General features: G+C 36.6%; 1 protein-coding gene across 3 annotated transcripts in view; it reads right to left on the minus strand.

Moving 5' to 3' along the window:
• Positions 1–9,289, minus strand: part of ntrk3b (neurotrophic tyrosine kinase, receptor, type 3b) — a 142,448-nt gene extending 133,159 nt beyond the window's left edge. Inside the window, exon 1 of one of the 3 annotated variants that reach the window (XM_077228012.1) lies at positions 8,785–9,289. In XM_077228012.1, coding sequence (XP_077084127.1) covers positions 8,785–9,032 — 248 coding nt within the window. In that variant the 5' untranslated portion in view covers positions 9,033–9,289. The remainder of the gene's footprint in view (positions 1–8,784) is intronic. The other 2 variants (XM_077228011.1, XM_077228013.1) reach the window with 2 other exon arrangements.
• Between the last annotated feature and the right edge of the window lie 4,189 nt (positions 9,290–13,478).

Here is a 13,478-nt window from a genome sequence, read left to right on the forward strand (position 1 = left end):
GGGGGGTAATATGTATTATGAGCATTGCCTTATTGCGAGGAATTACATTACTAATATTGCTTCATTTTTCACCAGATCCAAACCTCAACAGAGGACCCAAACAATTTTACTAGAAACCAAACAGCCTGGAAGTCATAACATACAAATCTATACACTAGTACAGAGCTTTAATTGTAAAAACGTGTCCAGCTAATTTAACATAAATGAGTACATGAGAGCATGCTGTATTTTTGTATAACTGGAGTATGGCTTTAAATTGTTAATCTACCCAAAAATGAAAATTCTGTTATCATTTCCTCACACTCATGTCGTTTTAAAATAATTTTGTTATTATAAAACTGTAAATGCTGATTGTATAAGCTGCACATCACACTTAAATTAAAAGTTACACTACAGACTGTCATTATGTGTATTAAGCCTATTTTAAAGGGGTCATCGGATGCAAAATTCACTTTTATATGGTGTTTTGTATGGTTAGCATATAAATGTGTCTTTGCAGTGTGTGGACACAACCACCAATGAAAAAAATCCATTCACTCCTTTTTTTTTAATCCTCAAAAAGTCGAAACACTCTCAATAATCAAGCCGTTTGGATTTTCTGAGCAACATGATGTCATATTGCTCAGGCTCCGCCCACAACCACTAAGGGACTGTCCTGTATTAGCATATTTCCGCCCTCAGCCATTTGTATACTGTCCGCAAAGGCAGCAGCACTTTATGCGTCTTGTGTGACACCCCCCATGGAAGAGAGGAGTGGGGTGAGTAGTTGCTCATTATCATTTAAAGAGACATGCACCGAAACAGGTAGTTGTGAACATGTGTTTTTGAGGAGGCAAAAAGGGTGTTGTTTTACATAACCATGGAATAATCAGGAATTTAAACCAAAATGTCACAAACTTTACATGAAGACCCTAAAGAAACATACCAACTTGTGGAAAATGGGCATCCGATGACCCCTTTAATGATCTAAGCGCATGGTCTAAAGTGCACACAGCACAAGTTTAATGAAGGGAAAAATGGTCAGCGCACCCGGCTCATGGTCTAAAAGGGTTGTCCCCATTCTCTTAATGAGTAATGGGTGTGTTTTGGGCGTAACATGCAATAAACCAAAAAGAGTCGCATCTCCCATTCCCTTTAAAAGCCAGTTGTGCTCGCACCATGGCGGATTTGCTATTTAAGTGGCTGAATTTGCAAGCGGAAAGACTGAACGCTTCTCCAGAGAGGAAACAGATCTACTCGTGCGCGAGGTTAAAGCGCGCAAGCAGACCATCTACGGGACAAGCCGGATTCCACCATATCTTTATGTACACAATATTAATCTTTTGCATAATCCTTATATTTTTAATATTTGTCATGTTTGTGTGCTGCTGCATGTGTGTAATAAGCAGAGTGTACGTGCGTTGTGGACCCGCCTATAGGTGCATATTACTAATGCGCACTTTAAACAACAAAAATAAAACAATACTGCGCCATTGACTTTAGACCAGGTTTTTGTTGGTCAATGAAGTAGTCTATTTCAGTTGCCTCAAAAAAGCAACGCACCAACAATGCGCCTGAACACACCTCGTTTTCAGACCAGCATGCCCAGGGGCGCCACAAATAGGCGCAAATGCATTTGCTATTTAAAAAATGTGGCACAGGACGTGAAAATGATAAATGATAACTAGCAAAAAAAACCTGCGTCGTGCCTGGTGCCGCATTGCGCTGGGTGTATGATAGGGCTCGTGTTGTTTTTTTCAGCGATTCTTTTCGGAGATGACATCCTTACACCAGTAGGTGGCGACAATGAGTGGTTCTGTAAAATGATTTATTCAAAACACTGATTCATTCAAGAGTGAAACAAATGACTGTTTTCATGAGTCATTGAATCACTGACATTCTAAATGGAAATAAAAAGTTAATTTCCTTATGAGCGAGTCATTGAATCGTTCATTCAAACCATTCATTCAAAAACAGCCTCGGTTCTGTTTGTAAATAATTTTGTTGGTGAACCAAACAAAGAGTAACTTACTTTATTATAGAGTAGTGATAGCATAGTTAAAGGAGTCTAACCCATAATTTTAAAATAATTTAGTGTTATATACTGATTTAAAGAAAGATTACATGTAAATACAGAATTGCTGCAGTCTTTACTATCTGTCACCCCAGATTGTCACTGGCCACCACATTAATAACAATTAAAAAAATATTTATCCTGGAATAACTGCTGCCAATGGCTTGCTTTTGATTCCATGGTTGCAAAACTTCAGCAGCAGGGCGTTCAGAGCAGGTATGTCAGTCAACAAGTTTTCTAGTACTATTTCATGTAGAGCTTTCTTTTGTGCACTCAATATGTCTTGTCTTGAGTTGAGCAATGCATGGCATGTCCCCTGATGAGTATTCTAGCAGCCCATTGTTGTATGAGAAGCTTTTAAATAAAATACTGGATCACTGTTCCCTTTTGTACTGGCAAGAAGCCCAAAGTGACATACAGCATGCAAAACTGGGAAACTTTTGGCATTGAAAATAAAGTTTTTGAAGCACATTCCATCTGGGGTCCTAGCACATAGCCTACATGCTGTTGATCATAAATTGCAACCCACCGGCTGGGATAGTAAATGTAGTGTGTGTGCACAAACAAGTTTACACTGACTTCCTCTAGTTTCCCACGCTTATAACAAGTGTTAAATAACTTCTGATTCAAGTGAAGTAAGGACAAATATTCATTGTGAGACATTTTGCAGCCCAGCTGTGAAATAGTGTTTCGGAAGTGTTCCGTTTTCATTGTGGTCCCTGTGGGACACATAAAAGCAGCTTCCTGCAAGAATTAATCCTTTTTTATATATATTCCTGCTTACAATGATCCTTTTGAGCTGGATTGAGGGGAAACACACTGTAATCAATAGCTAAATGCCTTATTTCAAAGGTTGTCTTACAAAATAGGTGCTTTTAACATTAATGACCCAACTATATATACATGAAATCTGGATTCCGTAATCAGATTCCCAAGATTTAGTACTTGTAATTAGATTATGTAATGAAATTAGTTGAAATTAGTTTTTATGAAAAACTTTTTTTATTGATTATATGATCACATTCTCACCATGGCAGTAAATTATTCATAATTCATTGATTCTCCCTACTATTTATTTTTTATCTTTTAAATGTTGCTTATATAAATTCAGAAGGTCTTCCAGGTTTGAGGAATTGCACACACAGACCAGGCTCTATATGAGGCGATCAGTGAAAACTGAGATCAACGAGTTAGTTCAAAAGAAATCTAAAAGGAATCAAAAAGTAGTCTGATTATATTATCTTAGATGTGTAATGTAATGGATTATGTTACTACTAACTACAATTTTTCTGAGTAACTGATTACAAATTGTAAGTAATCTACCCAGCACTGTATACTGTTTATTATGGAATTGATTTATAAAATTGTTGAGTATATATATATACTCTATATCTTTAAATAAAAAAATATATATAATGTAATTATATATATATATATATATATATATATATATATATATATATATATATATATATATATAAATAATTACATTATAAATCTTTTTTTATTTAAAGATTATAAAAAAATGTCCAATAATTATACACTATTTTATGCTAGTTATGCATTATTTTTATGCTTACTGGAGTATCACAGTGATACCCTAAACCATGTGTGAGTCTGCACTGTGTGAGGAGAGCTATTTGTAAGAGTTGCTGGTTTTGTAGAGCATTTCGAAAAATCTACTTACAATGTTGCTTTATAGTAAGGACGCTGCCTTATAAGTTGGCAGTGGACTGGTTTGAAAACTGTCAGTATACAGATGCATAACTAAAGTAAGTCATTTAAGAAGGGTGCTTGATATACAGGCTGGATTATAATAATGAAAGACATTTTATATAAAATCAAACACAGTGACAGTGACAGCAGTCTTTTCATGTACTATATGTCAAATCGGATTCTGTGACACTCTCATACATCTATTTTCACATATTCCAAGCCCTCTGAGAATCTTGCACATGACAGGAGCTGTACACACTTTTAATAGGATAGGACATTTTCCATTTAAAATCTTTCTGCTGTATTTCAATTTCAATCTCCATATCTACTTGGCTCATAGTCTGAGGAAAAAAAGAAAAGCGTGAACGTCTGACAGATTCCATTTCATGATATTATATGAACCTGTACGTCTGAGGTTCTGCCACACTGAAGCTGGAATCTATTCCAGCATGTTATGCAGGGTAGGACCATGATGCTTTCTTTAATATGCAGTTTTGTGGGCCGCATCCAAAACTTTGTAGACTAGGTCTTTACCCTATTAGCTTAAAGAACAATCATTACTAGCATAGTGTGCACAAATTAAGCTTTCAAAGAGAGAAAATATTAATTAAATTGGATCTAAAAATAGTTGTGTTGGTAAGGAATTTGTGGCTTGTAGGATTTTATGTGACCTAGAAAAGGAGGATCAAAGGAATTTTGTTCATGGATTCAAAGTGTTCAATATTTCATGGTGGAATAAGGCCGCCATGAAAGAAGCCTTGTGGTGGCAGACGAAATCTGTGCGGTGTCGAAAAGAGTGGCATTGTCGCATAGCGCTGCTGTCATTCTGGTACTGCTGCGATTATGTAGCTTCGTTTTGTACTGCCTTGAGAAACAGACACCAGGGCTAAAAATCACAAAACTGAGAAGTGTGCCCTCATTTTTCTTCCTTTTGAGTTACCAGATGATTATTTCATGATGTGATCTATTTAATGAGATATTTTGCTTATTAAATTTGAACTGTCACATCTTTTTCACTCTCTGTCCTCGCCTTGCACTGATTCTTGAGACATGGGACAAAACAGGCATACAGAAGAGACACTACGATGGAAATTATTAAAAGGGTCATGAATTGAGAAATCTAATTTTCTTTGATCTTTTGACATATAAGAGATCCTTGTACTATAAAAAATATCTTGTAAGTTTCAGAACTCAAATCTTCCTTGTTAGTCCAAACATTTAATCCTGGTCCGTTTAGCATTCAAATGGGCCTTTTTTAACAACAAACCTAAAGGCAAAGGGATACGTTCTCAACCTGGTGGTCGGCTTTTATGATGTATTGCCTATTTTGAGACGGAACTGTCATTGTATGTTGTATTGTTGTATTTTGACCTGCTGAGAACTCGTGAAAAGCTTATAAAAAGAGTATAGGAGTCAAAACAGTGGCAGGAATCCCTTTGACACACACACAAACGAAGATCTGCTGCGTGGAGACGCGATTCTGATGCCTATACCGAACTGTAATGGCAACATCACAACTATGACGAGAAAAAAAACTATATACATGAGCATTCTGTCCTGTTTAGGGTCGCATATTCCTCTTTTTACTAATGGCAGAGACGTTGGAATTGATTTTAATATTAAAAACTGTTGAACAATCATAGTAGTGGGTGTTTATACTTGCAAGTCTTGAATACGGCACGCAGATCAAAACAGATTGTTTCAAAGAGAGTGGCAAAAACTGGATAGAAAATAGCCTATTACTTCTAAATTAGGATGGTTTTTTTGTTTGTTTGTTTTTTAATGTAAAAATCTAGCTAACATTATAAGTGGACCTCAAAGAATATTATAAAATGTTCAAAAAATGTAGTTCCGTAACCTCTTTAAAAAACGATTTCTTTACAGAAACAATGAACAATGTTGTTATTTTCAAAACGAATGGCAAGTCAAAGTGAGACATGTTTTGCCTCAAGTATTTTGCATCATGTTTTGCCTAAAGTTATAAGATCTAACCTAGCTCAATTTGAACAGAAGATCTACAGGTAGATCTTGTTTCTTTCTGCTTCTCTATATCCATATCACGCAACATAATTATGAATTATGGTGCATTACGCACTGCAGCTCCTTCAGATGAACTTTAGCTATCGGTAAGCTCTCTAATTATAAAGAACAGTGTTAGTTTTGACCTAGAAACCTCAACATTAACACACAGACAGAGCTTGACATGGGCACATTTCCAATTAAAGAAGCAGCAGTGTAAATCAACGGTTTATTACATTGCATTGCGGGATACATTTGCTAATAATAGTGAAAAAGCAGACTTTAAAAAGAACTATAAGCTCTGTTCAGAAACTGTTCCCCACTGTTACTGCAGAGCACCAATGCATTCTCCTCTTCTTCTAAACTCTTTCCCATCACATTTAGTTATACTAGACTAGGAATGAAAAGGAGCTATAAGTTATTCCTTCATTTCAATTAATTTGGTATGAACGGATGGAATATCCCATGTCCTTGTGCATGTATTATCAATTTTTAAACAAGGTGCCTTGACCATTCTAGTGTCAAGTTTAAATTGGTAGAGGCAAAATTTGGGCAGTCACATTTTTCCGTCATATTAAATGAAAAATGAAAATATTATAATTTGCATTAAGCAAATGAAGCCAGTTTTAAAACCATTAAGATTTTTGCAGTGTCATTATTTCATTATTTACATGAGAATTAAGCACACTTCCCTCACAATTATCATTACCATAATGTGTCTGGATGTTTTATTTATTTCAAATATTTTTTGCAATTATCATTATTCTCAGCAGTGATTCTCCTTAGATTCTCATTACTGCTGTAGTGTACTTTGAAATTGTTTTACCATATGATATAAAAACATATTGCATCGATAAATACATACTGATGTATAAATTAAAATTAAAGTAATAAGAATTGGAAAAAAATTGCGATAATGAGAATTGTCAAAAAAAGAAGAAAAAAAAGAAGAGCTGTCTCATGAGATTCCCCCTGATGTGAAATTGAATCACTATTATTCTATACACAATTTCTTTGGAAATCAAAGACTTTTATCAAAGTTGTCTGATAGATTGTTATGAAATATTGAAGAATAACAGCTTCTGGCTATCAACAATTCTGCAGTTTCTCTCTCTCTATATACAGTACGTCTAAAACGACTATCGTTTGTCTCGATGATTCATCATAAGCTAATTAAAATACAATCACCTTAGAAACAAACTTCAAAAGCTCAAACAGCTCAACCCGAGCCTCGTTTCCAGATCTCAAGCACTTCCTTTTTGAACCTCCTTTGCTCCCACAGGTTATCAATGCGTCTTTTGATTGTTGCCTCAGAAAGTACTTCATTTATATTCCTCAGTAAAAGTGGGGCCCCCGCAGATGGCTCTACGATCAGCTTCCCCAAAAAAATCCCTATTATAACCATTACAAGAGAGACAAACAAATATTTTGCACAAATTTCCTTTAAATGACAACTTCAACCAATACTTCATTGGCTGCATGTAAGGGAGAGACAGGTCAGTGCCATTCTATAGCTACGGTTCTTCACATTAAAGAGCCAAACCCTGACATTCTTCTTAATTCTGAAATAGCAGTCCTGACCTACTTAACACAAAAAAGGCCTCATAAAAACTTGATGATATGCTTGTAAATCATGATGAGTTTCAAATGCTAACGCAAGAATATCACAAAAGACACAAAAGTGTCCTCTTTTGAAAAATAAATAAATAAATAAAAACTGAAAAGTGTTTCATATACATGTAGCCTATGTATAGCTATAAAATATACATTAGGTTGCTTAAACTTGAGAGAATGCTTCCTATAATTGCAATAGCTGCATTAAAAAATATGTTGATTATTATGAATACACACAAAAAAAACTAAACATCCATTTAATCTCAGACTAAATAATCTTAATGATAAAATTAAAGCATTTTGGCTCAAAAAGCTTAAGTGAGAAAGACACATCTTATACTGAATTTCACATTTGAAGAACACTTTGATTGAAAAACTGAAACTTTGAAGGATCCCCTCCATTTTCTGAGACAGCAACTAAATAAATCATGTGTTCACTGCAAACACACAAACACACACACACACACACACACACACACACACACACACACACACACACACACACACACACACACACACACACATTGTCATGTATCACAGTACAGCCAGCCTTGAAAAGGACAAACAGACAGACAGCAAGATAGACCGACAGCCAGAGAAACAGACAGCTATCTCTGTCTCATGTTCGATATGAATGTAGAAGTTTTATAACAGATCAAGGTTGTAAATTGAATCACCCAGCACTATGGAGATTGTGGGAGCTGTCCAGAGTGCTGAATGAAAGAAATCTCTGTAACCTGTTGGTGCACTGCTGTTCACTTCAAACCATTCATTGCTAGTGTTATTTTATCACTTCAATCCCTTCTATAATATAAATGTCACAACAATGGATTTATGTTTAGACCTGAATATTAATATGTACCCACAAACAATCCATTTTAAGTAATGAGGGAAGTGTGGACAATAGGCTACTATTTCCAATGTCCAAGGTTGCTAATCACACAGTCATTTCAAACTGAATGTTTCCTAAGGATGTTTCATTCAATAATACGAAAAACTGACTTGGCTGCATTGATTAAATCAATGAGAAAGCAAACAAGTTCTTACATGCTATGGTCATTAATTAATGCAGAAGCACGACATAAAATTTCAACATAGCAATAGCATCATTGACATCGAAAATGTTTGATAATAGGCTATGCTCTTAAATGATATACCTCGTAAAACCTTTAAGGACAAAAAAAATGGTATCTTAAGATTGTGAATCTTTAAATAATCGAATTATAGTTTTGAAATATACATAATATCAAATACAAGTTCAAACAACAATGCAGATTTGATAAAGAAGACAAGTTTTACTATATGAGGAAGTCGTGGCGAGATATATATTTATATATCTATTTTGCGCAGTATAGGAGAGGGACGCACAGAAACCCACTTACATGGACGTGATGTTCCTGAAGAGCTCTTCAATGTCATTATTGTTACTGCCATTGCCCGCCGGATCTTGTAGAGCAAGTAAAGGGAAGAAATTTCCACTGTCGGACTTATTGCAATAGATCTCAGTGGGCGAACAGCTGCATGTTGGTGGACAATCGAGCATGGAGCTCCAATAACCCTGGAAGATGCTTGAAAGAAAGAAAAGCCTCCAGGTGAACACAGGAACCGCTGAACAGAACCATATATCCATGACTTTTGGGTCCAAAACGACTCGACGTCTTCCAGGGCTGATGAAGATGGTGATGGTGAAGATCGCTAATGGAGATATGAGTGTTTAATATCTAAATGCGTTTGGCTACATAAGAGTGCGCACGCCTGTGAACATAATGAGGTTGGGCTCGTAATCTAATCGCTTAATCAAAAGAACAAGAGCGAATGCCACAACTCGCCTCGACTTTCCGTTCCACAGTCCATCATAGAGATGCTCTCAGTGTCCAAGCGGGAGGAAAGTACTGCTGAAAGCGCTACGCTCCGGATGACGAGTATAAAGTCCCACCTACTGGACAGAATTAAGACTGACACCTGCAAGAGGAGGAGGAATCCGATTTCCGACCAACAAAGGCTTTTATGTAAGACTTGCGCAGGAAAAAAAACATATAAATCGATTGTAGTTTATTCCTCTTTCATTAGTGATGGGTTTCCCCTATGTTTCCGTTGTTTTTCTGTCACTGATATTTTTAGTAGCATACTAGGCTACCCAGTAATTTGATTTGTCAAGTAGAGAAGGCCGGGGCTAATTGTCACACGAGGACGTTGTCATTGGGTCCACTTACATTTATATATTTAAATATCGACGTATTTTATATAACCTATACTGACATATAAAACCACACTGACATATACTTCAAACGAGATTCTCTGACTTCCAGGTTGAATTGTGTTCTAAAAAGGGTTTCATAAATGTTTTCATAATTGTCAGGAGGACGTTGTGTTTAATATGCTGTACAAATAAAAAACTAAAAATATCTGTTGATTCAATAATACTTTCCTCATTAGAGAAGTTTTACACATGTTGTAACAAATAGTTTTTAAAAATATAAAGATATTTTAAAAAACTTTAAAATATCTGGACACTCAAGCCAGACAATATATATACATATATATATATATATATATATATTTTTTTAAAGACCACCTTTAACATGTGTGTCTACAGTAAAATTGTGTTTCAAAAAAGTAAAAATGTTCCCTGGACTAGCAACTACTTACTTAAGACTGTGTATTTTAACATTTATTCTAGGGCAATGACTTTCCATTGCAAGTCCATTAACATTATGAATTTTTCTTTCTTTTTTTTTTTTTTTTTTTTTTTTTTTTTTTTACATTTAGAGTATTTTACATTGTACATTTTTTACATTTTTTTTTTTTTTTTACATTTAGAGTGCAAATTGTTGTGTGTAGTAATTGACAGCAAGCCACATATGATACGCAGTTGAACTTTCTTCAACCCGAACACTCCTTGAACCTAAAAAAAAATGTGCTTCATGTAGTACTATAAGTTACCATAGAAATGAACAGTTTTTATTATAATGTGACTGAATCACCGGGACTATTGAGTTACATCAATGAAAGTCACTTTATTGTTTAAGTCAGGTATAAATAGCTTCTATTTCTGAAAAAAAAAATAGCTTTAGGGGGCAGTTGTGGCCTAATGGTTAGAGAGTCAGACCGGTAACCCAAAGGTTGCAGGTTTGATTCTCAATACCGGCTAAATGACTTGAGCAAAACACCTAACCCCCATTCGCTCCTCGGGTGAAACAACAAAAACGGTAGCCCACTGCTCTGGGTGTGTGTGTCCATGGTTTGCAGTATGTGTGTGTTCACTTCTCACTAAACATAATGTGTGTGCACTGGATGGGTTAAATGAATGATAAATTCCAAGTATGGGTTACCATCCTCATTTACTCAGACTATATGTAAACAGAGCAAGCAAGACAAGTCTGTAAGGAAAATGCATATTTTAATACATTTTAAATCCCAAAGAGACTTTTTTGAATGCATAACAACATCAGTGAAATCCTAGTTTAAAATAAACCCTTCATGCACATTTTCAAAAAAAAAGTTATTGCAAATGGATTCTGAGTTGCTCTCTGAATATTTGAGAACTTGATCAATTTTCTTTCCTTTCACAGCTAAGATCTCGTTTTTTTTAATGATGTGGTATTGCATTTCAAGTTACGCAAATTAGTGCTTGGTAGTGGGCAGTAAAGACGTGCTTTTTTTGGGCAGTGAACAATAGCGCAAATACCTGTAACTTGATTAGCGGAAACCTTCGTAAATCACCTTGCATGAATCATATAAAAACTCTCCTCCCATAAATTTTGCATCTGAATGGGAAACTCCTACAAATGCATAGGCAATAAGGTGGCGCTAATTTTTCACTGCATGTCCTTAGTAAATCCTAAAAGTAATTTTTTAACGCCAAAAGAGGGTTTGCTCTGGTGCAAGCTGTTAATAAATCCTCCAACCCCCCCCCCCCCCCCATCATTGAATCCATTCACACCCCTTCTATGACGGACTGGTCTGACAACTACAGCTAGACTAGGTTGTGGCCTGCTCTTCCCGAACCTTTTCATGTTAAAGTACAGGAAAAGGACAGTCAAGACAATCAGTGACCTGGTCACCCCGATCATTACATCTTTAAGCACTGCCTTCCAAGAAGTAATTCAGAACAATCAATGCAAAAACAGCCAGGTTCAAAAATAGCCCTCATGAGCAATTTAAACACACAAAGACATTTTTGTTTTCTAGAAAATGGACTTCTACAGCTTGTGTCATATTATATATACTAAAACAGGCTTTATATATATGTGTGTGTGTGTGTGTGTGTGTGTGTGTGTGTGTGTGTGTGTGTGTGTGTGTGTGTGTGTGTGTGTGTGTGTGTGTGTGTGTGTGTGTGTGTGTGTGTGTGTGCACGTATGTACGTGCGTGCTTGCGTGGGTAAACACTTGTTGTGAGACCAAATTATCCACAAGTCATTTTTAAAAACTCAACGGGCCCTTCCATACAGCCGGCACAATGCGGCGCAAGGCACGACGCAAGTGTCTTTTGGTAGTTTCAGCCTGACGCAGTTGTCATTTTTACAACCTGCAGCACGTTGTTTAAATAGCAAATGCATTTACGCCCATTTCTGCACCCATGGGCGTGCTGGTCTGAAAACGAGGTGTGTTCAGGCGCATTGTTGGCGCGTTGCTATTTTGTGGCATCTGAAATACTGTAGATTGCATCATCGACCAACAAAAACCTGGTCCAAAGTCAATGGTGCAGTATTTATTTATTTTTTGTTATTTAAAAAGCGTGTTAGTAATATGCGCCTATAGACGGGTCCACAACGCTCATACACGTTGTCCCGTAGAAGGTCTACTTGCGCAATTATCCTCATGCACAAGCAGATCCGTTTCTGCATATTCTGCATAACATGCATATTCTGCCATGTAAATAGCGAATCCACCATGGCAAGAGCGCATCTGGCTTTTAAAGGGAATGGGAGATGAGATTCTGATTGGTTTATTGCACGTTACGCCGAAAATACACCCATTACTCATTAAGAGAATAGGGACAACCCCTTTAGACCATGCGCTGGGCTCGCCGACCATTTTTCCCAAAAGTGGATTCGGACACGCCCTAAGTGCACTTGCGCCGTGCGCTTTAGACCATGCGCTTAGATCGTTAAAATAGGGCCCAAGGGCTTAAATGCACACAGGGTAACTGACTAACAATACACATGTGATAACAATCAGGGCCTGCATCCGAAAGCGTAAAATGCTGCTTTCGAAGGATGCATTCCAAGGTAGGAAGGCATCAGGCACTTCTGAATCCAAAGTAAGGGATCCAAACTCCCTGTCTCCTCCTGAGATACCTTCATCTGATCAATTTTTGAAGGCAGCACAGATGTATCCTTCGCTGCTTTTGATATCGCACTGTGCGTTGTATTCTGTAACAGTTTGTGTGTGAATGTATGTTTTTGACCAATGTTGTCCACTTGTGATGCCATTTCTAGCGAGAAATTACTAATGTAGTAATTAAATATTCGCTTAGTTATCACCAAAGCTCTCTGTATTTTGCTGTAGATCAGAGAATGAGGAATGAGGAATGAGGAAAGCACAGGGAACAGGAACTGAAACAAATACAAAATAAAAGATTACAAAACAAGAGCACTAATATTGCTGAACATGCCTTTATTATAATGACCTGATAACAATCGGCTGAAATTATTTCGAACCATTCATGCTCAAATGTTTCGTGCAAGGTTACAGTGTGAACAATTAACTAAGACGTGAATGTTTGGAATTTAAAAAGATTGAATTAATTATTGTGGTTTAAAGTGGTAAATGCAATATTATGATTACCTTATCAAAATGTGATGACAGCAAATGGCAGAGGATTTTAAGACACTGGATGGTGCACAATATCTGTGTTGATGAGCAATAAATATGAGAATGCGTATAAGTGAGCCGTACCTGAGGCGACATAATGCCCGAGGGTAATTATGAGGAGCTGTCAAAACGGCTGCTGAAACAAGGGCAGGGCTCACTTTCAGTTCAGCCTTTAAGCCTGTCAGCACAGCATCCCACCACTTATAGATACGTCAAAACCGGCTGAGACGATATCACAACAACAACAACAAAGAAAATGA

Source organism: Siphateles boraxobius, unplaced genomic scaffold (assembly GCF_051911475.1).
Source record: "Siphateles boraxobius isolate OS27281-9 unplaced genomic scaffold, OSU_SipBor_1 130, whole genome shotgun sequence".
NCBI classification, from domain to species: Eukaryota; Metazoa; Chordata; class Actinopteri; order Cypriniformes; family Leuciscidae; genus Siphateles; species Siphateles boraxobius.